General features: G+C 43.1%; 1 protein-coding gene across 4 annotated transcripts in view; it reads left to right on the forward strand.

The window, feature by feature from the left end:
- Positions 1 to 4,342: 4,342 nt before the first annotated feature.
- The window catches only part of PISD (phosphatidylserine decarboxylase), a 40,055-nt gene continuing 18,278 nt past the window's right edge, over positions 4,343 to 26,119 (forward strand). The window contains exons 1-4 of one of the 4 annotated variants that reach the window (XM_024197991.1): positions 4,343 to 4,392; positions 9,157 to 9,254; positions 12,526 to 12,636; positions 19,963 to 20,138. In XM_024197991.1, the coding sequence (XP_024053759.1) occupies positions 4,343 to 4,392; positions 9,157 to 9,254; positions 12,526 to 12,636; positions 19,963 to 20,138 (435 nt within the window). Of the gene's footprint in view, positions 4,393 to 6,518; positions 6,814 to 9,156; positions 9,255 to 12,525; positions 12,637 to 19,962; positions 20,139 to 26,119 lie in introns of those variants that run through there. The other 3 variants (XM_029913682.1, XM_024197992.1, XM_024197993.1) reach the window with 3 other exon arrangements.

Raw genomic sequence — 26,119 nt, forward strand, 5'->3', positions numbered from 1 at the left:
CTCGTTTTATTGTTTTATCTAAGCCGGTGTGTTTGGATTGAAGTGTTTGGGAAACACCATTTGGGATAACAAGATTTGTGCACATCATTTTCTATTAATGAAATGATGGACTTTCTATTAGCCTGTATTGTCCAGGAGGGTACCGGGCAGTATAAGACTCACATTTCTGGGGACAAGTCTGGGACTGGGAATTTGCTGGTTTCCATCTGTAATATAATTCAGGAGTGGCTGGCTAGAGCACTCATACAGTATAGCTGGGAGTGATTTACATGCTGGAGACTGAGAGAGAGCAGACCAGGAGTGGTTAGTCTCACAGCGAAGCAGTGTAAAAGTCATCCCAGGTTGGAGAATTGAGGGGACATAGCTGTCCATTGGTCCAGACAGTACCCTGGATAATGTCACAGTGCTCCAGGAAGAAGTTGTGGTGGTTAAATTTAAATCTCTGTCCTACACCTACCTGGCATTGTCTCACTTTGTGGTTTCCATTCTAGTATAGCAGCATGAGGAGTTATTAATTCAGGATGGTGCTTTTCATCTGTAAAGTACTTTACAAATAGTAAGAACCCGACTTTTGTGCCTGTCTTTTCCTGTGCAGTTATTTTGATTGCATAGGCAAATTGGATATTTGGGTATGCAGAGTAATTAAACACGTGAAGAAAGATAATTGTGTAAAAATATCTGCATATCTGGGGCTTTTACTCTTTGAAAATCAGCCCCTGTGTGATTAATCCTCACAATTTCCCTGCATAAGTGTGCCAGTGGTTGAAGACTGTTAATGAGAACTGCACACACTGTGTACCATGAGAAATAAATGAAATCTGTGCCATTGGTAAGAGAAATACTGTAGTCACAAAAAAAACAGATCTTTAGTAAAAAGCATTGAAGTAAATACATTTTTGTGAGACACAGGGACAACGCTAACTTTTTTTGCTTTTAAAATGAATAGGTCTTTCCCTTTTCACTGGACATCTATGCCTCTGAGGTAGGTAAGAATTATCTCAATCTCACAGATGGGGAAATTGAGGTTAAGAGACTTGTTCAGACCACTGGACCACACATCTCTGAGGGCCACTGCCAAAAATCATGTTTTTAAAAAAGTTTATACCTGCTATATAGTTACAAATAACTCTAATCCAAAAGGCTCAGATTCTCAAAGATATTTAGGGTACATCTACATGACAGCTGCTACATAACCTCAGCAGTGGCACTGTACCTGTACCACCATAGCCCTATAGTGTAGATACTTCCTGCACTGATGGAAAAACCCTTCCATCAAGGTAGTTAATCCATCTCTCTGAGAGGCAATAGCTACGTTGATGGAAAAATTCTTCCATCAACTTAGCTGTCTTCACAGGGGTTAGGTCAACATAACTATGACATTCAGGGCATGAAATTTTTTACAGCCTTGACTGATGTAGCTAGTCAATCTAATTGTTAAGTGTGATTAGGCTCCTAATTTACTTTGAAATTAAGAGTCTGCATACCTTTGAGATCTGGGCAAAGGTGATTTCCTTGTGCCTACCTGGGCATTCAGGCCAGAGCAGTTGCTTTTACTTACTTTCCTGTCTCTTGCTGTTTCATGTTCTAGCATGAATGTCATCTGAATCTAAGTTTCTCTGTATTATGTATTCTCCCTTCTCTGAGCACTTAGAATGAAGGGTTACCTGTTAGTCATCCTAGAAGGGGATATGATTAGTCCTATTATTTGCACACTAGGCCATCATGCCTACATTAAAAACAGAGTTTAAGCAGAGGTGTATATCACTCATTGTCACAGAACTGAGCTAGTGCATAAACTATTGCTAATAGGGATTTCTTCAGTACCCTTTCCTATTCACTGGCAGGGTATGGCACATATACTCCAGTTCCTGTGTTCTGGAGAAAGAAGGCTAAATCCCTAGGGTTGGTTTGTTTTTTTCCCTGCAGTGACCCAACCCCCACCCATGGACTTTCCCAGCACACTTTCTTCCCTCCCCACTAATTCATTTTCCCCAGTATTCCTTCCCACCCCTCCCACCTAATACACTCCCTCTTATACTCATTCATTTTCCCAGTGCTCCTCCTCTTCCATGTTCCCCACTTACTCCTTTTGCACTTCTGCATTGGGACTACACTGCTCCTTTCTCTATTCTTAGACGCTTCCAAGACACATACTGTAATGCATTTGTTGCCTTGTAACCTTTCCCATGGTCATGGTTACAAGACTAGCTCCACCTCTGAACTCTCTCGGGTCTCTGCCCAGTCTCAGATCTACCATCTTTATCCCTCCTAAGGTAGAATTACGTGGTTTTTACCACTCTGAGAGTGGGGCCCTGGCCTGCAGTGTCCCATGTATTGACTGTCCCTACCAAAACAGGTCTGCCTAGGCTCACGTGTGGATCTGCTCATTAGAAGCTCATACCCAGCAGTGAATACAGGGACCAGGTAGCCCTCCTAACCCAAAGTGTTGTTTAATCTTAACAATGAGAAGAAAATATCACAAGAGAAAAAGGATTTTAAAACAGGAGGTCTACACACACATCTATTTTACCGAGAATCATAACTGCTGGAGGCTGGGTGTCAGTCTCAAAAACCTGTCCACTCCTTGAGTAAGTGCGTGTCTCCTAATCTTCCTGGATCTTTTGATTCCCATCTTTCTTCACAGGGCCTGAGTCACTCCTGCGGCAACCTGTGTGGCAGGTCCAACAGGCGATGAATTGTGACATCAAAATTAATGGCTTTTGGATTGTATCTCAAGTATTTGCTCTGAGATATATTCACCACTATGCCTTTCCTGGGTACCCTTCCTGACCCAATCCTGCTATTGCATCAACTCAATATATACAAACATTAGGTATCACAATTATCAAGTCAACACATAATAGTCATTCATCATTACAGGCAATTCCAACTCCCTCACGCCCACCTCTCTGACATACATCTTGTATTATCCTTATTTCAGCTGCCTCCACACAAGCATGAATCAAGTTTTCACATGCAGGTTGTTTTTTGTTTTGTTTTGTTTTTTTTTTTAAAAAAAGGCCCATGTGATGGCTAACTCTAATCTTCGCATTACTCACCTACTTGAGTCTTTGCTTCCCTGGCCTCGTCAGACCAGCTCTCCATGAAGGGATCGGATTTTCCCCCCAGCTCTGTAAGGTGGAGGGAGTTATAGGACATACAGTAACTATACTAACAATAATAGCGCTAGTAATAGGTGCTGGCGAAAGGAGCCCTTTTAAGAAAGATTCAATATAACAGTTAGTCTGTACTTTAGAGAAATAACAGATGGGAGATACACATTAGGCCAAATTAGGGTGACCAGATATTCCGATTTTATAGGGACAGTCCCAATATTTGGGGCTTTTTCTTATATAGGCACCTATCACCCCTCTGTCCCCCATCCCAATTTTTCACACTTGCTATCTAGCCACCCTAAGCCAAATTGATTCCTGACACAACTGCCCACTTTAAGGGACTGGATCAACTGAGCCCATATTGCATGGTACTTTTACAGACAATTTAAAATATTCTTGCACCCTTATGACACCCTGGGCCTAATTCAGCTGTGGTGCTAATGGTTGCTGTTCCTAGTAAAGTCATACCTCTGAGGGTAGGGCTGCATTTGGCTCCCCATGTTTAAAGAAGACAGAGATAAGAGGTATTTTCAATGCAGATATTAGTTCTGTAATAGTGAAAATGCAGGGAGCTGGGGGGGAAATGCATCTTCCTTTGGGCTGCTTTACAAATGTTTAGTTCTGCAGCTCTTTGTTGTGATGTGAAAAAAATAGAGACTGGAAATGAAAATATGCTCATTGCTGTTTCAGCTTGGCCAAGGAAAAAATACTCCTCACAAATGTAGGATAACATTTCGTTTCACAGGAGCCAACATCCTTTAGAGCTTAGGCTAAGGTGATGTGGCAGCTGGACTTTGGGCTCTCGTCCCAGCTCCATCACTCACTTGCTACATGATTTCATGTCAATTCTAGCCCCTTTCTGCCCCATTTTTTGTACAATGGGGCTAACCCTTACCCCGCTCCAGGAGGAAGGGTGCAGGGTGGTTCTGAGCCCTAATACGAGTTTGCAGAATGGCCTGCGACTGTAGGACAGAGAGGAGAGCGGTCAGGGAAAGGCAAGATGTGACTGTGCCCTCACGCAGAGACAGCGCTGCCCCCTCCTAGGTAGGACCAGGACCCCACAGCCTCGCCCCCTTCCGGCCTGCCCGATGGCGGCTGTGGCTGCGCTCCCACAGGCGGCCGCCAGGGGGCGGTGCGAACACGGCCGCTTGCGGCCTCCTTGGCCCCCGCCCCCTGCCTGCCTCCTGCACCCCCGCCGAGCGGAGCGTGCGGCAGTTCGCTGCAAGATGGCGACGGCCATGGAGCGAATGTGCGGGGCTGCGCTGCGGAGGAGCAGGTAGGGGGGGAGGGGCCCGCCGAGGCGGACGGCTCTGGGGGGCCGGGGAGGAGAGAGGCTGGTGGGCCCCTGCCTCCCTCGGCAGGGCAGGTCACTGCGGGCACAGGGTGGGGAACCGTCCCAGCCTGTCCGCTGGCAGCCGGAGGCGTGTCCTTGCCCTCGCTGCCCTGGCGTCCCCCCGCTGTCACCTGGGAGACCCCGGCACGTGTCGCTGTGGGGAGAGTGGAGACGGGCTCTGAACCCGCCCGCCCCCAAAGCTGCTGAGGGCACAGGGGCTTGGCACCCCCCCCCCCCCCCCCCCCCCCCCCCCCCCCCCCCCGGGGCAGGGGCCGGGGGGGGCGGGCCCCCCCCCCCACACACACACACACATCCCTCAGCTAGTGTCAGTGAGGACAGAGGGTTGGGGCTTGGCACCGCTCCCCCACATCCCTGAGCTAGGGTCAGTGAGGGCTGGACCCCCCCCCCCACACACACACATCCCTCAGCTAGTGTCAGTGAGGGCAGAGGGTTGGGGCTTGCCACCGCTCCCCCACATCCCTGAGCTAGGGTCAGTGAGGGCAGAGGGGTTGGGGCTGGGCACGTCCCCACACATACACACCCCTCAACTAGGGTCAGTGAGGGCAGGGGCTGGGGCTTGGCACCTCCTCCTCCTCACATCCTTTAGCTAGGGTCAGTGAGGGCAGAGGGGTTGGGGCTGGGCACCCCCCCACACATACACACCCCTCAACTAGGGTCAGTGAGGGCAGAGGAGCTGGGGCTTGGCACCCCTCCCCCCACATCCTTTAGCTAGGGTCAGTGAGGGCAGAGGGGCTGGGGCTTTGCACCCCCTCCCCACATCCCTCAGCTAGTGTCAGTGAGGGCAGAGGGGCTGGGGCTTGGCACCGCTCCCCCACATCCCTCAGCTAGGGTCAGTGAGGGCAGAGGGGATCTGAACTCAGCCTCCCTCGTTCATCTCCTTCCATACAGACAATCCCTCTCAGCTCAGATACATTGGGAGTGAGAGTCTGAATATGTGTGTTCATTGCTACGCTTCAGGTTATCGAGGACAGACAGGTTCATAGGTTCTAGTTACTGAGGGCAAAGTGACAAGACTGATTTACCGACAAAAAAACCTCCTTTAACCTACAGTTAAGTTTGCCCCATTGTGCCTTTCCGGACCAGAAGACAGAGTTCAGCAAAACTCAAACTTGGGAAAATCAGGCAATTCAGAGTTAAGTACAACCCCAACTCTGCTTCCCAGGATCTAGCATTAGCCCTTACATGGACTCCAGCTGCATTCCCTGTATGAATGGTGGCAGGATTATGTGGAGCATCTTGGCAGAGATCTGATTTATTATATGAGGCCACTTGGGGGGCTGTACCCCTCAAGGGTGTGTGTGAACCCCTTTCCCTGAGCCCAGTGTGTGTGATCCAGGGAAAGAGGTTCCCGTGTACCTTGGGAGATTCAGCACTGCGCTCCCTTGAGTAGCTTGTGTAATTGGCGGGGCACAGGAATGTTCTTGCCATCTGGTGTTAGCAGTTGGATGGGAGATGACTGTGGGTTTAATGGCGGACAAGTGAAAGCACAGCGTTAGATAGCATGTGCATAAGGCATGTGGTATGCTTCTTGTGGAGTAGGCTAGTTTGAGTGTGGAACAGCTATAGGTTGCTTTTGCACTATACTGAACAGGAGCTGAATGCAAGTATGTGCTATGGCTGTATTGGAGCATTACTCAAAGATGGCAGAGTTGTGGCTGTGTGAATGTATACCTTAACTCTTCATTTCCTGGTTTTCAGAGGGTTGAGTTTTGCTGAATTCTGTGTTCTGGACAGGTATGAGATACCAAAGGGCAACCGTAACTCTGAGTTAATGAAGCTTTTTGTCAGTGAATTTTCTAGTGGTTTTTTTTTTTTTTTTTAACCAAAAAATGTTGTTAGTAGGAGTTAGTGGTCCTTAAAGCTGTTATCATGTAGATTTGCCATTGAGGTGCTGCTATGGCCAGGTAATGGTGATAATACCAAGCTCTTAACTCATAATTTTCATCAGCATATTCAAAGAACTTTGAGGAGGGAAATGTTGTTATCCCCATTTTACAGATGGGGAAACTGAGACAGAGAGAGGGTAAAGTGACCTGGCTAAGGTCATCCAGCAGGCCAATAGCAGAGCCAGGAATAGAGCCCAGGATTTCTGAGTCGCAGTCCACAGTTCTTTTGACTGGGTCACACGGTTGCTATGTGATTCTTAAATGCCCCCCCGTCCCCTGTATGTTTTGTTATAGTGGAATGAGGATAAATAGTCATACATTTAAATGTTTGAGTTTGTAGATGCTAACAGGGTCACTTAGTGTATAAAAAGCAAGGTTTTTAGGGGCTGTCAGAGCTTTTCATTACCCCTCTGGGTCACATGATGGTAAGAAGGTGTCTCCTGGGCCTGAATCTGTTGTAAGTGTTTTGGCCAGTATTTATAACTGTATTGTTGAGGGTTATAGAATATAGCTGTATATGCTTATATCTGTACTTTGGATGTAACCAACACCAAGTGGCCTTTGGGACTAATAAAGGAATGCTTATGTGACAACTAAGTCATAGAAAACCTTAAACTTATAAGGAAAATATTTTCCAACAAAGTGGCTACACTATGGCCAAATCTACACTTTAAATTTTGATTGACCTATCTATGTTGCTCAGGTGTGAAAATTTTGCACCCTGAGCACTGAACTGAGGTTGACCTAAGCCCCAGGGTAGACGCGGCTAGATGAATGGAAGAATGGTTGTGTCAACCTAGGTACCACCTTTTAGAGAGGTGGATTGACTGCATTGACGGAAAACCGCCTTCCATTGATGTAGGAGTCTACACTGCTCAACTATCACGGCACAGCTTCAACACAATAGCTGTGGCGTTGTAGTGTAGACATGGTCTATGGCACTACAGCATCATAGCTGTGCTGCTGTAGCACCTGTTGTATAGACATGGCCTCAGTTTACGCACAATCAGTGTGGGACAAGAGAGAGCCTATCTTGGGTGCCCTTTGGAGAATTTTAATAAAGGAGATGTGTCCTAAGTGTAAAGTCTGTAGATGTGTAGGACTCTGTCCTAAAGTCAAACAGTTATGAGCCCTCCATTGATCAGACTGTGACATGCACATAAGGAAATGACAACTTATGTAATCCAAAGACTCTAGTTGGTGCAATGCCTTGTAGCGTAGTAAGACACTTTTGAGTTCAGTGTGGTGTCAAACCAAAAGAACACAGAGATTTGAGAGAGAGAGCTACTGAGACATATCACTCATGGCACCCACATTCACGAGATGAGTAGGTTGTACTAGCTTCTGCAAGAGCTCCGTTCTTCTCAGGAGGATACGCTCATTAGCACTAGAACACTTGGCTCTCATTTTCTAATAACTTGGGCCTGTAGTCCCATCCAGTGGCAGCATATGGTGGGACCAAGCCTCAAGAACATGTTTATTCACAGACTTTGAACAGGCATATTTCTCCTGTTCCCCCTCTGATGTCTCCTCTTCAGATGCACAGTTGTGGAAAAGCTTAAACTGTAAATTTTAAATGTGTAATTCTTGAGAGAAGCTCCTCACTGTGCTGGCTTGTTAAGAGCTTCACTATGTGTGTTCAGAGCGGCAGAGCCATTTGGCATCATGGTTCAAGAATACACAGAGTAACAGGGAAAGAGATAAAGAATCTAAGCTCTCGATAGTCCATAGAGTGATTCTAAAAATAAAGGGACAAGATGTTTCACAAGACCCATAATAGACATGGACCCTCTAACCTTTATGTTTGAGTCTGCATGAAATGAGTTGTCACTGAAAGAAGTTCCCATGTGACAGCTGTTTACTGACCTATTTGAGATTAAATGTTTCTGGGGCCAAATGATCACACTACAGAATCTACCAACAGAGTTGGCAAGAGGCCATTTGAATTGACCATGGTGACTGAACTCCTTTCTCCATTGTAAACATTCCCTCCAGATCGAAGTTGATGCATGTTGGCAAGTCTCCAGAGCCCGTGTTCTCTCTCTGGCAGGATACAAATAAACTCTTATTAACTTCAGAAGGAGTTATTGGTGTCTGGTAGGGGAAGAATTGGGCTCCAGGGCACTCATTCAACTCCTCTTACCAGCACTAATTTGCTGTTTAAAAAAAAGAGAGAGAGACAGAACTTTGCAAACAGGCTGTAGAAAATCTGGGCCCAGGCAGTATATAAAACAGAAGATGACATTAGAATTTAAAAAGTGATCTAACTGTAACAGAATATTTTAAAATCTTAACTGGAATAAATCTTACCCCAAACAGCATTGCAAATAAGAACATGGTATGAAGCAAATTGTATTCACAGTCACGAACATGGTGGAAATAGAACAAAATATATATGTGGTGAAGCCATTAATAAATTGTACTGGGAAGGATGTACCAGAGATCCACACACAATACCTCCTTCAAAGGGCGAATCTCTGTAACAGCATTAATGTAACTTGAACATGGATAGATATTTTGAAAGAAAAAAAAATCAAGATAAACTGGATTAAACATTTAAATAACCCAACTCTTGTGAGAGACGTTGACACAATCTCCTAGAGATGGTGGAAGAACTGTTAGAGTAGGCTAGGATGTAATGGGTTCAATAGGAATTTTGTGATAATCTTTGAGATTATTTCTTATTTGTGAGTCTGCTTCTGAATATACAGCTTATCTAGATGTATTTGTTTAATTATATACACTTACATGGTAAAATATGTCCATATTTAGACACCTGTCTCTTTTGTGTTGTATATAGTGTGCTGACTGACTGTAGTTTCTCCTGGCACAAGAACCTCTCTCTGAGGAGGAATCTGGTCATCTGGAAACAGCCATCTTTCAGAACCCTTTTCACTGGTATGTGACGGATCTTTTTCTCCTATATATTTTCAGTTGCAGGGTTGCTGGTGCTCTGTCCAAATACAGCAGTTCAAAGCTGAAGTAACAGGTGATTACAAATAGGTAAGTCTTGTTGGGGGTACGATGGCCTAGTGATTAAAGCAAAAGACTGAGTCAAGAGACTGCAATCAGTTTCTGGCTGTACCATGAACTTACTGTGTAACCTTGCAAAAATCACTTAACTTTTATATGTGCTTCTGTTTTCCTATCTGTAAAATGAGAATATTTACCCATCTCATAAGAGTTTTGATAAGGCTTAATTCTTTGTCAAGTTCTTTGAAATCTTTGGATAGAAGGTAATATAGCAACACAAAGTATTACATTAGTATGTGAAAGGAAGAAATATTTAATGAAGGCAAATTGGTAGTAATAGCATCTCTTTTCCCCCCGTTACATTAAATAGGGATGTAATTGGTATATACATACTTGAAATATTGTGTGTATATTGCTCTTGGAATCAGTGCCTGTGTTTCCAGCGTATTTCCTCCCATAAAACTGGCAAATCTCCACTTCTCACTGTAGAAACTGTCCATGCAGAAGATAGATAAAACTTTGATTGACCTCATATTGGCTAATACTAGGGAAGGAGAATTTTTAACTTAAGCAGCAAGAGTGTTTCAGACAAATAGTCTGGACCTCTATTGTAAGCTTCCCCAATCATGGCAAACAGCTTCCTTTCTCTTGTCCCTGATCTGCCATTACCTGTGGAGGAGTAGATTGAAATGACAGCAATTCTAATATCCTAGGATCAACACGGCTACAATAGCACTATTCAATAGCTATTCAAGAGAGGTTTCTCCAGAACACTGCTCGACCTCTGCTAAAGCAGGAAAAGCAGAACTGATCTCACTTTCAACCATGCAGGGGGATGTTTCCCCAGAAACTAGAAATACTTTTGTTGGGGTGGAATTGAGGGCATTTTAGTTACCTGGAAATCTTGACTGCAGCACATGGTTTTTCTTTTGAGTTGTTTTTCACACTCTTTAGTCCCTAAGATCCTCAAAGCTTTGCATCATAGCTGCCTTCCTTTCAATCTGAGGACAATAGTCATGGTTACAGAGCTAGCTGCTCTTCTTATCCCCTCTCTGGCCTGTGAGTGCAGCCAACTCAGGTCTTGGTTCGCTAGCCCTTACCTCTCTCTGAGTGGAATCTGTGATTCTCCCAGTCTTAAACCAGGTCCTAGGGTACAATATTGTGCATCAGCCATGCTTACCCAAGCAGCTCTGACTGGGTTCAGTACCTGCAATTCTTTTCTTTGGGAGCTTGTACCGGTGGTGAATAGTGACCAACCAGACTTCTTAAACTGAAGTATTGTTTAATATTAACAGGAGGGACAAAGCATCACATGAGAGAGAGGATTTTAAAACAACAAAAGATCTACACCCATGTCCATGTTAGCTAGAGTCCTAGGCAGGCTTATTTTACCCCAGACTCTGAACCTCTGGAAACTGAGTTCACCTTAGCTCTTCCTCTGTCCTTTGAGGGGTTGCCTCTTTAAATCCAGACAAACTTCTTTGTTGTGTCTGCTCACAGGCTTTGACCGGCTGCCCCAAAACCAGGTTGATGAGCTCTGGAAGGTGTCAAGCCAGAGCATCAAAGTAAACGGCTCTTGCATTGTCTCTTAAATGTTTGCTGGGAAACGCATCTCAGGATCTGCACTCTCCCTAACAATACTGTTATTGAATTAACTTATAACCATACAGTAGACATCACAATAATCAGGTCAACACATAATATTCATAACTTATCACAGGCAATTTCAAAATCATCTCAAGTATCAATTGCGCTTCCTCTGGAACTCACTGATGTTACTTTTTAATCTACCAGAGATGATACTGTTGTTTAATGCAAGGCACTCCCTGTCTTTCCCAGGAGCTGTGTGGTTCACTGCAGTTTTTTTTCATCTTGGTGAGTGGGAGGGTGGGTCTCAAACGTACATCTGCATAGCAGGATGGAGCACTAACCACCAAGCCATAGGAACCAGGTGTTCCAGATTTACCTCTTTTTCTAGTTGGGTTGATTGAAGCACAAGGAAATTAAGATACGCAAATCAAACAACAAGCTAGTGTCCGAATCATTCTTATTACACAGTACCTTCCTAGCTCCTAAGCCTTTGCTCTAGAACACATTTCCTTTTAAATTACTAATACTGGGCCATTAAGTGTACTCTAGGGAATTTTTAAAGGGCTGGTATTGGCAATGTCCTATTTCCGCAAATACTGAAGCTCAAAACTGCTATTCTTTTGATACCTATTTTAGAACCAGTCAAAGTAATTGAGTCAGCGTTTTGTAAGAGACTTGGAATGAGGTTGGGTCATTAATGAGTAAGTCTCATCTTTCTATAGACTGGTTTCATGATTTGTTCTGACCTCCTTTGATAGTTAATTGCTTGAGAGTACCTGTAGCAAAAAGGCTGTGGCCCAAGAACCCAGCCAGGTCTGTCTATCTTGCAGGTCTTGCTGGACAGAAATTGTGAAGATGAAGGAGTTTGTATGGATGCATACTGAGCTCTGTGTAATAGCATAATCATAGATAATAAATCTGACGATAAACCACACCATTTTAACTAATATGAAACCTTCTGAGACGATAGTTTTGAGTTTTACGCTGTGAAGTGAATGATTTAGTATGGGGACATCAGGCTTAACCAATCATGAATAATATGAAGAAAAGCAACAGAGCTTAGCAGTTAGATTAGCAGGCTGAAACCTGTTTGATTTTTATTTATTGTTTTTTTAAAAACATACCTCCCTCAAAACAGGACATAAATTGTGACCTTGAAGTCCAATTTCAGCCATGTGATAGCTATGTAACAAGTGGAAGGATTAAATACAACTTAAGGTTGATTAGAACTCCAAGTTATTTGTAGCCTTAACGACTCTGAACTTGGGAATCAGGGCAGGGCTAAGGGAGGGACCGTTGCCTTTCCAGCATAGAGTTGAAATCCAGCATAATTTTCCATGTAGCTGGAGCAAGGCTTAAGACGCGGTGGCATGTACAGAATAATATTTGCCCTCATAGTTATTCTGCCCATCTGGGCATGGCCCTCTCACTTTGAGGGCAAATATTACAGTTCATTTTCATATAACTGTTTATTTAGGAAGTTTGATAAATCCTTGCCATATAAATATCAGAAACTAAATGATGATCATTACAACTGTGAGCTTTTTTAATTGTGTTTAGAGAAACATTATGCAGTAATATAATAATCAAATCTCTCATTAATAAGGTGTCACCATATTACAGAGTGAGCCTCTTAGCACCATCCAAGATGTGTTGTTTCTGGTGATTTTATTAAATTCAGTGAGACTACTGACTCTACTCCTATTTATCAAAACAGGCAAGTATCAAACATTAATATTTAAAAATATTGGACAGGTGTGCTGTTTTTTCTGCAGGCAAATGTACATGAGAAAAACATAAGAATGGCCATACTGGGTCAGACCAATAGTTCATCTAGCCCAATGTTCTTCATTGCAAGGCCCGCGAGCCGGTGGCGGCTCCCATCGTCCCTAAGTGCGGCTCCCTAGGTTCCCTCTAAGCTGCGCAGTTGCGCAGCAGCTCTAAAGGGCTATGCAGCAGGGACCAGGGGAGGAGAACTGGGGAGGGGAGCAAGTTGGGCCTTGCAGGGCTGCTGTGGGCCTCTCCCCTGGCCCCGGAGCTCCCGTGCTGCCTGCTGGCAGGGGGAAGAGAGGGCCCCTTCTCCAGAGCTAGCTGCTGCCAGCAGGGAGAGGGCTGGGGATTGTTCTCAGCCTGCCTGCACCCCAAACTCCTCATCAGCCCCACCCCAGAGCCCTCACCCCCACACCCCACCCTCTGCCTTACCCTGGGCCACCTCTCACACTCCAAACCCCTCGGCCCCACCCCATGTGGCTCTCACATTGAAGTTTTTTTTGCCAAAGTGGTCCACACTTCAAAAATAGTGAAGAGCACTGATCTAGCCCATTGTCCTATCTTCTGACAGGCCAGTGCCAAATGCTTCAGAGGGAATGAACAGAACAGGGCAATTTATTAAGTGATCCATCCCCTGTCGTCCAGTCCCAGCATCTGGCAGTCAGAGGCTTAGGGACAACCGGAGCATGAGGGTTGTGTCCCTGACCATCTTGGCCAATAGCCATTGATGGACCCATCCTCTGTGAACTTAAATTCTTTTTTTAACCTAGTTATAGTTTTGGCCTTCACAGCATCCCCTGACAATGAATTCCACAGGCAGAGTGTGTGTTATGTGAAGAAGTACTTTTGTTTGTTTGTTTGTCCAAGGATTGAATAAATAGCAACCAGATATCTAAATATCTATTTGTCTTCTGTCTACTGTGTTGGGTATGTAATTGCTGCATTAATTTCCCCATAACTACCACATTTTTTGGAACATTCCTCTAGTTTTGGACGCTTTTTGTTTTTTCCAATATTACAATTCCAATGCCCTCTAACAATTGGACTTGTCCACCATATATACATAAAATCTTTCTACCTGAATTTCTCCAACATTATCCTCGTTTAGTCTATACATATATTTTTAACCTGACTGGCACCTCAAGTACCTCTGAAACAGTATCTTAAAGAAATTTTGTTTTAGTGTGCTACAGACTGAGGTTGCAGGTCCTCTTTTCCAGATCAAACCCCTTTCCTCTAGGATAGCTTGTCTATCCAGGTCCTTTTCCCAGGATGTCATATATGGACTTTTTTTGTTAGGAAAGCTGTCTGCAAAGATTGATATAAATTAGATTTTTGAGGAGGGCTTCCTAATCATCCAGAAGCCATTGCTTCTATTAAAATTAGCTTTCTATATAAAACAACTTTTCTAGACAGTCGAGAAACATAATACCTAATTTGAAGGTACTGGTACCATGGGAGAGTGGACCAGTTAAAGTTAATTTTGATTTCTAAATAAGTTTAAAAAATGCTTTGAACAGCTGCTCAACCATGTATGTCTTTGATGTCTTTCCCAATTTTTAAAATTCTCCGGTTCATGGGTTGAGTTAAAATGTGGATTATTTGCAGTGGGTGTCACTGGCAAGGGAAAAGAATTTATTTTATCTCTAGTTCTGTCCCAAACCCGTAGGATAGCCTTTGCTAAAGGATGTGTATACATTTCTGAATGGTGCGATTCTTTTAAATTAATCCATAGTAACCTATTAATATTTACACAGCTACAATTTTCTTGTTCAATAAAGTCACAGTGTTTGGTGGGATTCGAGCATCCCCAATCCACTATTGCTCTGTACAGTTCACTTTTGTTTTGGGTGGGTGGGTGGGTGGTGGTGGTGGAGGATGAGGAAGTGTTGCAGCAGGGTCTTATGTCCTGCCCTGTGTCCAGAGAAGAAAAATTCCACTTTTCCTTGTTTGCTGACCCCAATTAAGAGGTTAGAAGGGGTCTGAAACAACCTGTGAGTTTGATCTTGTCTGTACAAAGTCCTAACATTAATCTGAAGACCTAAACTTATTCAGATGCTGTTTCCTCTTGTTTAAATCTGCCTAGACAAAAGCTTTCCTTAGCTCCTTGCTCAGCTCACTGCTGAACTCCCGTCACTCTTAATAGCTTTAGGGAACGGGATGTTCAGTTGAAGTCACCGGGCAGTATCGGCTGCACTGAACATGGCACCGTTGCCAAAATAAGTAACTAATTTCTGCAATCTTGTCACATTGGAGTTTGAAAACCTATTTTGTCCTTTACAAGGAGATGGAGGTTCATCCAGAAAAAATAACTTGACTTAGGCACAGCATGTTGCACTGCCATTCCAAAGATCAAAGGTTGGATCCCACATTCCCTGAATTAGAAGTACTGTGGCACTTGTGCTGGGGAGTGTGGAGAAGATAAAACTTCCAGTCACTCTAGAGTTGAATTCAAGGTACTAAATTTTTACCCATGAAGCTCTAAATGGTTTGGGATCTGGTTACCTGAGAGAATTTCCTCCTCATGCCATACTATCACAGCTGAAATCAGTAGAGACTCTTGAACTGGAGTCTCCTGGATATAAATAGGAGGGAGCTTTTCTCTGAGAGGTGCTTTGACTTTGGAACTCGCTACCCTTTTATTTCACCGGAGCCTAGATTTGTTAACTTCTGGGCACACTGCAAAGCCTCTTATTTTTTTTTTCCCCCTTTGGTTTTAGGGGAGGTGGGCAGCTGAGTGTTAGATGGCTTTGGATATCTTCTTATGTATCGGACGTTGTTCATGTTTATTTACTAAGGCAGGTGCCATGAGCATAGGATGGGTGGCTATAGATATTTTTATAAATTTAAAGAGATAAATGAGATTTTTCCCCCCAGACATCTAACAATTCTAAATTTTCCCCATCCTTTACTGAATATCTTCCTCTTGAGGTAAACTTTTTTCCTGGAGCTTCATAACCTTTTTGCCACATTCTTTATTTTTTCCCAGAGCTGGGAGCAATGGAGTACCCCTCGCCAGCAGTGGCCAGGAGCTTGGGGGCCGTAGCTCCCGGCCACCGCAGGCAGCGGCAGGGCCCTGCAGCTCCCAGCCTCAGCAGGCTGAAATCACGGAGGTCTTTGGAAGTCACAGATTCCGTGACCTTCGTGACAGAGTCATAGCCTTAATTATACGTAAAGACAGATTTTAAGGCACATTGATCAGAGTACTCTTTTTAAAGTTTATATGCATAAAAATGAAATTAAGTAAAGTAAACAAGACTTCACTGAGGCAAAAACTTGCTAGGTGGGTCCTTTTATCAAGTTTCCTTTTTTAGTGTAAGCACTGAAGGCTAGTAGAGCATCCAGGCACTAAAAATGATGCATACTAGGCTAGTTGTTTTTTGCTCATGGTTAAAACTTCACAGATTTTGATAAACCATCTGACCATTGTGTTCCCACATTACTAGAAAGGGATTTGGTCCTTTTTAGATGCCTAACGAGTCAATATAATTGTTTCTTACATAATGTGCTAGTTTGTAAGTGATCCCTAACCTCAGGGCCCAGTGCTACTTGTTGACTTCAGTGGGAGCAGGAGCAGGCCCTTTGTGTTTGATTCTGGTTCATCCATTCTTCAGAGGAATGTTATGGACATGATACCCAGTTCTTTGGCAAGTTGATTCTGAGACCTTGTTCCTTGGGCAGTGCTTCCTTACTCCCCACTGAGTCTAGATCATCCACACCCAGACAGATTTTTTCCTTTCGTAGTTCTTTCCAAAACCAAGTGATTCTTATTCATTAGTGCTGCCTCTTTGATGTGGTACATTATTTGAGAAATCTCAGATTGGCTGCAGTATGAATATCAGAATTATCAACACATTTTAAAATACCCAATTAGCCTATTAGGCCTGGGTTTTTAAACGTTTTTGTTATAAAGATTTTGGGAGAACACTTTCTGCTGTCACTTTCCCTCATTTGTTTTGTGCTGCTATTGTAATGTATTGGTATTAGCATTCGTTATTATTGCTCTCTCATTGTTACTCTGTAACAATGCAGCATAGAAGTATCCTCCTTGCCAGAAAATGGAAACATTGCAATGTGTAAGGCTTGTTTCTTGTTTCTCAAGAGGAGCTTGCCAGTTAACAATTATTATTAGTGACATTAGTGGTTCTCAACGTTTTCCATACCATGACCCAGTGCTACAACCGAAAAAAGTTTCAGGGACACCCCTCCTCCCCTGCCTGCATCTAACCATAGGGTTTCAGGATCCCCCTTACCATCTAGCCATAATGAAAGCTATGGTGGTTGGGACCTCTATGGTGAGAACCACAAAGTTATATTATACTGTAATTCTATATAATGCCTTGTTTCTGTTTCCAGCAGCCGATTATTCACTGTAAAAACTTCTAATATTTAACCATGGTAAAGTAGCACCTCTTTGAGGGACCCCATATATAAAGATAGAAAATAAATCTAAAATACTGTGATGTGGAGCTGTTCGTTCCTTGCCCAAGATTGGGCAATGTACCATGTTAATGAGAGTCCTGATGATCCAGCCTAGATCAGTGATTGATCCTCATGTATGAGGCTATGCTTTCTTACTTCGTAGTAATTGATCTCTAGGACTAATGGTGCTGATTTCCTCAAGGCAGGCTCCTTTAGTCCCAGGTCCCATTACACAAGTATATATCAGACCATGTGCCCAGCTGACAAGGGAGAATAAAGATACAGACTATTTGAAGAAGGGAAGGCAAATGTAGAAAAAAGATAGTTGTAAACCATAAAAGAAACCCAGGGGGCTATATAAATGGAAGCTATGAAAAATAGATGATGTGAAGAGCAGACAAATTGCAGGAAAGGTAAAGTAGAGGAAATAGGGAATCAGAAAAGCAAATGAAGCATAGGCAAACTGTGTTGCAGGGAGACGGGGGGGCAGCAGGAGGAGTAATTACTCCTGGGGGAATTCTGCGCCACTGTGCATGCACAGAATTTATGTTCCCCGCAGATTTATTTGCTTTCCCACAGAAAAAATGGCTTTCTGATGGGGAAGCAAAGGGAAGCCACAAGAGTGGTCATACGACCCTCCCCAGCAGTATGTTTCAGGTGCCTGGGGCAGCCAGCAGAGAGGTAAATCACTGTGGAGCGGGGGCAGGACTGGGGAAGACCCGGCTGGTGGCTCCTACCCTCCGCCAGGCTCAGCTGCTAGTCCTGGCTGGGCTGGGAAGGATGGAACTTCCTCTTCCCCTGCACGGCATCTGGGGCCATGTCAGACCCACCCCCATATTTCTCCCCCAGTTGTAGCTCTGCAAACTCCCACCACCACACTTCCTGCACCTATCTCTCCTCAGCTGCGGAGGTTGGGGATCACTGTACAGGGAGCTGCCCCCCCATCCACCCAACCCCTGTGCATCCAGACCCCCTTATACCCAACCTATCCCACCAAGCCTCACCTCCTGCACCCAGAACTCCCCCGACAAGCCCCACTCCCCTTGCACCATTGGACTACCCTGACTAACCACCTGGATCCCCACCCCACTGAGCCCCACTCCCCCAGCATCTGGAATCCCCCCACTGAGGCCCCCATACCCAGACCCCCCTGCTGAGCTCTATCCCCAGACACACCCAGACCTCTCCCCCCTGCTGAGCCCCACCCACCTTCACCTGGACCCCGCTGCACAGTTCCATTACCATTGCACCCAGAATCCCCTAACAAGTCCCTGTGCATCCAGTCCCCCTGCACCCAGGTCCCCCACTGAGCCACGTGCACCCAGATTGCCCCACACAGAGCCCTCTTAACCCACACCTGGATTCCCCCACGCTAAGCCACTCCACACTTTGATCCTGCCTTGCTGAGCCTGCCTGTCCATACCTGGTGCACCTGGCATGGAGGGGCAGGGCCCTGAGGTGTTTCTGGGGCAGGCCCAGTCCTTGTGCTATGTCAGGGTTGGGTGCAGCCTCGCCTGCTGAGTCCGTGTCCCGGGTGGGGGGTGCTGCACAGTGATCTCCCACCTTTGTGCAGCTAGTGGCCCGTGCTCCCCAATGCCATGCTGGAGTCTCCACATTTATTTGACAAATAAAATTTGCAGACTTTTAAAATACTGTGTGCAGAATTTTTAAATTTTTCGCACAGACTGCCCTCAGGAGTAATTACAGTAATGCATATATCAAATGGAGGGAGAAATAGAGGAGAAAGATTGGAAAGAGCATTTCAATGTGGAGTAACATCAGAGCACATTTAAAAAACCAAAGAAACACAAACCCTCCATAACCACTGCAGTTTGTTAAACGCTTCCGTCCTGCACACACTGGGAGCAGCACGTTGAACAACTCGGTTCCTTATTCGTGGTGAGTATCCCTGTCCGTCACAAGGGAGATTGGGGTTCAATTCACCAATGGGGAGGCTGCCCTTGGAGGTCAGACTAGATTATCTAAGGGTCCCCTTTGTTCTAATGTCTATGAAATTACAGCCTTACTTAAATGTGTTTGATGCTAGCTACAAGGTGCCAGTGCAGCTTCCCTGAGCAGTGTTGACAGGATTGTATCGCTGAGAACTGTGCTAACCAAATAGTAGTATAGATCCCCACTTCCTAGTGGGAGGGGTATCATACAGTTTGATACCATCCCTGTCTGCTTTGGAGAGGGAAATTGTGTAAGCAGTAACCATATTTAAATATTTTTGTAGTTAGAACAGTTAAGCTTCTGGTGTGGAAAGAGCCTTCATCTTTACATTTCTGCTAGAATTCAAGTGTACTTCCCATCTAAGATATTTGCTGGAAATGGGGTCAGGTGACATTTACCACTCCAGTGGATATTTAAAATCCAGGGAGGAATTCTGAATGTGATCTTTTGGTTTTGGTCAGTATCGTGCCAGCGTCAGCTTTCAGCTAACTTCTCGTGATTTGTCTGTTTAAAGTTTGTACTGGAAATATTGTCAGCTCCTTTCCTCATGCGTCAATAATAGGTGCTGTTTTCATCAGGCCCCAGCCAAACAATCTGAGAAAACAAGATTTTCATGATTTCCAGAGTGTCTTCTGATATGGAGGTTGGGGATCAGCGATACTTTTAAATCACAAGTCATGCTTTCAGGAAGTGGCTCCTGGTGGCGCAGGTCAGCAGTGACCTATCTTTATATATGTGCATCTTCAGTAACAGGACCTTGTATGCATCTTGTGTGTCAGTGGGACATGACTGCATGCATCTATAACTTTCTCAGTATCTGATCTGACCTTCCTCCCTTATAACTTCATCTTTACTCTGTAGCTGTCCTGTTTCCTAAAGATCTGCCTCTTCTTGTTAGACAGGAGAAAGCTTCACGCCGCACTGGTAGTGCGAACATTCCGACTGCGCCCCTTCCACTTTCTGTTGGCCACAGGTGGGGGATATGCAGGATACAGACAATATGAAAAGTACAAGGAGGAGCAGCTGGAGAAAATGGGCATTGAGATACCAATCAAGCTTGCAAGCGAATGGGAGGTAAGATATTTGTGATGGGTTTGTACCACATGCCCCATTTTGCTACATGCTTTTCTGCTTCCTTTCAACAAGGGGAAAACTGGATTGTGTTCTGTAACCCGAACCGACAGAAGACATAAAGCGCTTTTCTTCACCTCCCAGTCCTGCTTGCTAAAGCCAATGTAATGACATGTTAAGAACTGTAGGTGTCTCTCACCTCTTAGTACAGCCAACACATTTCTTCTACCAATTGCTGTAACAGATGCAGCTTGGACAGTTTAAGTCAGTTTCTTTTTTACTTGTATTTTAGTGATAGAATTTGAAGATGATTGACTGGCATAAAGCATAAGGCGTGGGGTTTGCAGCGATTCTAAAGGAACTTCAGTTCTTGTGCTCAGTAGAAGAAATGTTCTCATGTCCCAGCTTTGGAGTACTCTTACAATGCTAGAGAGTTGGTAGCATATCTGAAGATTTGATGCACTTTCAAAATTTGCTAACTGTTGAGTATTGAAATGGAATCTAGCATAAAAGCCACACAAAGCCATCCCCTGCTCATCTTTTATTAAAGCAGGAAATACAGTCAGTATATATGTTACAGTAGTGGCATTCTGCAGTTACATATATGAGCATTGAAAAACATTTTGGGATGAGTTTATTATCCTAGTTGATAACAAGTGTGTCTACAGCATGTGAAGGAGATTGCTCTGTCTAACCCCTAAACATAGGAGTGGGAATCAGGAATTACTGGTTGTGTTCTCACTGCTGCCACTGAGTTGCAGCATGATCTTTGGCAAGTCACATAATCTCTCTATGCGTTCATTTCTTCCTCTGTGAAAGTGTGGGTAATTCTTGTTTGTCTCACAAGAAAGTTGAGGCTGAATTAATATTTGTGAAAAGCTTTGAGATCCTTGGATAGGGAATGTACCATGCAAATGTGACTACTATTCAGAATTAGTATGAAGGCAATTCTTATCTAATCCCTTGTGAACACCTGCTGAGAACTATTTCCCGCAGAACAATATTATCTTAATCTCTAATGATTCTAGCTCATCCACACCGTTAAGGAGAGCTTGTCCCTTCAAAGGTGGTTCCTTCTCTACTCTAGTGATTGTAGCTCTTTAGTGTTGTCACTTTGTCTTTAAGTTGTCGTGAAACTGAAGTATGAATATCAGGTGCATGGACGTGTTCTGTAGTACCCTATATGACCCATTTAAAAAAAAAAAAACAGAAAAATTACACGACCCCATATCATGTACAGAACATTAAATACATTATACAGTTCCACATTGACCAAACAGTTTATAATATATATGTTAGGTTTCTTTTGTTGCAAAACATACAGGCAGCTAATTACAAACTACTTTATTCACCCCACCCCGTTTTCTGTTTTGAGTAAATTTGCCATTTCTGAAAATGAGGGACTGATGCTAGTGCAGGACATGCTCCTCTGCCTCAATCTGACCTGTAGCATCCTTCTGTTCCTCTTCCATTTCTGAGTGCTTGGTCAGTTGTGTTTTGGGCATATGTATATTAGGGACTAGACTGAAATCCCGAAACTGACTTTTACTTGGGACCCAAATTGGATTTGATCCGAAGAGTCCAGATGTGAACAGTTTGGACTGTAACAGTTTGTGAGGAATTTATCTGCGATCTATCCTCCATGCTTCCCTTTCCCAACCTGCTTCAGCTTATTTAAAATAGGGTTAGTAAAATATTTTGTGGCTTTATGTACCATAAATGGGACTTGTAAGTTTCTGGGGAGTAGTCGTATTTAAAAGGACCCTAAAGTATTTTTCGTAGTTAACATTTTTTTTTCATTGTTGAGAAACCCATTGGAAGTGTGAAATTGGAATATTTCCTTACCCAACTGTTTTTATTCCATTGTGTTAATACCCTGGTTTGGGTTTTTTGGGATTGCTGTTAAGTTCTGAGCTGCAAGCATAGATTTAGCTTTAGACAAGACTAGTACTGAAGGATTTATTTGTGTAGGGGGGAATCGCATAAAGAATTTCAAACGTTTACGCAGGATTCCAGGTGAGCAGGTACACACACAGCACACTGACAGGTTTTCCCACTGCCTTTCTGGTACCTACTTTGTTGGCTTACACTCCATTGTATGTTTTCATGGAGTGGAGAGGGGAAGGCTGCCAAATGGGAAATACCTGGAAAAAAAAAAAGAGAATTTTCAGACTTCAAAGAGGGTGTTACAAACAATGGAGGGTTTAAACAAAATAATAGCTGTATTGTGCCTTTCACTGGAAACTGGAGCATCTATTTTTGCTGACTTGTGGTTTTGCATTATTTCCCTTCTGCATTTTTGGCATCCCTGGAAGCAAACTTGGCAAGGGAGAGAAGAGGGTTATCTCCTTGTTTATAAGACCAGGGGATGAACCTGCAGACAGCTTATAGAGAGAGAAAACATGGATATGAGCGGCATCTGAAATGCTGCAGTACTGGACTGGGGAAGAAGCTGCTGTGCATACCCCTAACTTCTGAACAGTGTTGGTCTGCTGCTGCAAGTTCCTGATTCCACAGGTCCTGGGTTGTGTGTGTGTGTGTGTGTGTTTGAAGAGACATTAAGTCAGACTATCTTACGTTGTGTTCTTCGACCTGACAATTCCATATAGAAAGAGATTCACTTCTGCAGGAAAGGCAGCTAGAGACGTAATATATTCAGGGAGTCTCTCCCTATTCTAGGTCAACTTATTGTGGTGTCTGTGGTCTCCGAGGTGACACATACACTATTTTGACACAGGGTCAGCTGTCCAGGGCCAGTGAGTGTAGGGATAAAATCTAATCTCTCTGTACATATATGGCCCCCATCACCATAATGTCTGCCCCTCCCAAGTATCTAAAAATAGTTCCTGTTTGTAGTGTGGTCCAAGGACTAACAAAAGCAGCTCATAAAAGGGGCACCATGAAGAATAAAACTCCTATTTAAAATGCTGGACGTATATTTTTTTCAATAAAAAAAAAATATATATATATATAACTGGCACAAAAGCAAGTCCCAATTATTTTTATCACAAATACAACAGCATATGTTTAAATGCTTTGTGGTCCTGACTATAGATATAAACATACAGGAGAATAAATATGTAGCTTAGTGCTAAACACTGACACCAGTATGTGTTGACACCCAATTCTAGTCACAATATTGTGATAGTCATGATATAAATAATAAAAATAGATTCAAACAATTGTCTAATTTCAAGTATTACAATAGTTACTTTAAATACAATTATTTTTATCCTCCTTCAATATATGGGTTTCCACTGAGGAAGATTCATCTGATGATTTAACATTATTAGTTTTTTTGCTTTGTATAAGATGAATCCATTGATCAAGGTAAAAAATAAATACCTTCCTAAAATCCTAGCATTTGCTAGGGTGTCACATTTTGAATTCTACATCTGGTTGTTTAAATTCTTGTACCTAAAGACTTAAATCTTCTCCTGAAGTGAAGTGCTTTGGGTGATAACTGGCAAAACGCTTATTATTTGTGCTAGGTTTGGTGAAAACAGACAGGTAGATATGGTCCCTTGTGAAAGAGCTTGGTTTTTAATTCTGTTTAGCAAAGTGTGTAGATTCATGCACAATCAGAAATAAATTTGAAGCAATAACTTTGTGCCTCAATAATGATTCCTACTTGAATTCTTTTAGTATGTAACTATATATAATATATCAATATTGATTCATCTTGATCAACAAAAAAGTAGAGTTGGAATATCGAAGAATGAAACTGGATAGAAGCAATTTCTTCTCTCTGCCTCAAGTATATTTTGAAAACTTTCATACAGGATGTATGAGTAATATTTGTCACTAAACAAAGGCTTAAATATTGTTTTCAAGGGTTTGTTGTCTTCTCATGATTTTCCTTCATCAAAGCATTAAATCAGTCCTGAGTGGAAGAGCTGTATGCCACATGTAGTTTCTTTAAAGCTGAAATGTTACATGTATCATTTTTTTTTTCACCACTGATGCTGCACATCATTGAAACTAAGACAGTCATTTTCAGTAACTGGTTCTCATGCACTGGCACAGTACTGGTTTGTTTGAGGATATCACTGCAGTAAAGTTAACGCTATTTTTCAGTGAATTTTATTTAAATATGCTATTTTTCAGTGAATTTTAAAAATCATGAAAATATTATTACAGGAGAACAGGGAACACTCGGTTTCTGGCATGGACCTTTCTTTATAACTTTCCTGGAGACATTATGTGGCTTATAGCTTGAACTGATTAATTTATTAGTATGTCTCTTGCTGTGATTACTAAAAGGGATTAGCTTTCATTTAATTAGATGAGGCAAAGCAGAGAGCTCTGAATGAAAGAGGTAGATATTTATCATATAGGTAGAAGAAGGAATTTGAGGCAGTAAGCGCAAATCTATCTGGGAACATTTCCTGGCCAAGGCCTCTGTGTGCCTAGTATCCTGGATATATAGTATCCAGGAGCAATTCCACCCACTTCCTTCTCTGTTGATACTGTGGCATTGTTGATATACAGATAGCATAATTTACACAGGGAAACCTTGGCCAAAGAGTGAGTTTGGATAAACAGTGTGACAAGATGAGTAGAGTTTAAATAGAGGGCAGTTCCTTACTGCTGTCCTTTATTTGCTTCCACAGTTCTTATCTAATTTGTTTTGCAATACTATTTTTTGTGTAATGGTGGCTGTCATAGTATGAGTGGCAAAAACCAAGTAAAGATACAGCTTTAGAGAGAACCCAGTGAACCTTAGGAGGTGGCACTTGTTTATAGTGACATCTGATATTGTATGTGACAAATAACAAGGTGAAAACCATCTCTTCTAGGGGGGAAGCTTAATATCACAGGCCAAGACTTTAAAAAATAGAAGCCTAAAGTTAGGTCCCTAAATTCACGTTTAGGGATCTGTTTGGTGCTCGCCACTTTTGCAAATCAATGTTTCCTACTGAGGTGGATGGGTAGCACAGGGATAGTTCTATAGTGCTGCTTGTGGACAAGTGAGGCAGCGTTACTCAGTACCATTTTAGTAAGGCAGCACGTGGTGTAGTAGTAATAGTATGTTCTGTGATGGGAGATCCTGAATCATAGACCAGGATATCCCAAGAAAGAATCCATGAAAAATCCTCCACCTGTGCAACTCCATAGCCTGGCTCTTCTGCCTGTGAAGAGTGAAATCCTATCCCTAGACCAGATGGCCTGTTATGTGTCATACTTTCTCCTCTGTTTTTTCTGATGCCTGAGTGCTGTATGGACATATGTCTAATTATACAAAAGAAATTTGATTTCATGTAGCATTGATCAGAAAATTTCAAAAAGGTTCAAATTTCAACGGGGGAGAGCGGGAACAGTGGGGTGGGGTGGCAAAAGTTTTGCCTGCAATTTCCCCTACATTTTTCAGCTAGCCTAAGATGATGTAGAGTTCAGTGTCGCGTTCAAACTGTGTTTTCAGATGGATAGTTTTTGCTACAGTGTCTCTTCCATTACACAAGACACCTTCTGTTGAAATGTGTGTAACTGGGACTATTGAGCAATCTATCTGAATGTTCTGAAGGGTTTTATAAAACTGTATGTACTCTTTGGCTGGGAACATGTACATCAACATTTCTGGTGACATGTCAAGAAGCAGCAACAGAAAATCCAAACTGGATCATTTTACATACATGCTCTCTGCTATCCAGCTGGTATCAAATGTTATCCCTGGTCTGGAGAATTGCTCTGTAGTGAACTGGTGCTTTGTCCAGTATAATTTTTAAATTTCCCAAGTAATATGGTTGTTTGGGAGACTGTTCCATGATCAACAGACATTACTGTCAGAAACTTTCCCTGGTATTCACCCTAAACTGTCTTAATATGTTTTCAGTTGGTGATTTGTTAACGGAGGCCTGGATACGATCTCCCAAGCCCCTGATATGAGTCTCCTGTTTTGTAAATGCACTGCTGGGAAGCCATCTGGGGAACTGAGAGACTATGTTGTCATGCAATCTTATCCCCCCCCTTTTTAGTTTCCTTTC

This window comes from Terrapene carolina, unplaced genomic scaffold, assembly GCF_002925995.2.
Source record: "Terrapene carolina triunguis isolate 2854851 unplaced genomic scaffold, T_m_triunguis-2.0 Scaffold790, whole genome shotgun sequence".
NCBI classification, from domain to species: Eukaryota; Metazoa; Chordata; order Testudines; family Emydidae; genus Terrapene; species Terrapene triunguis.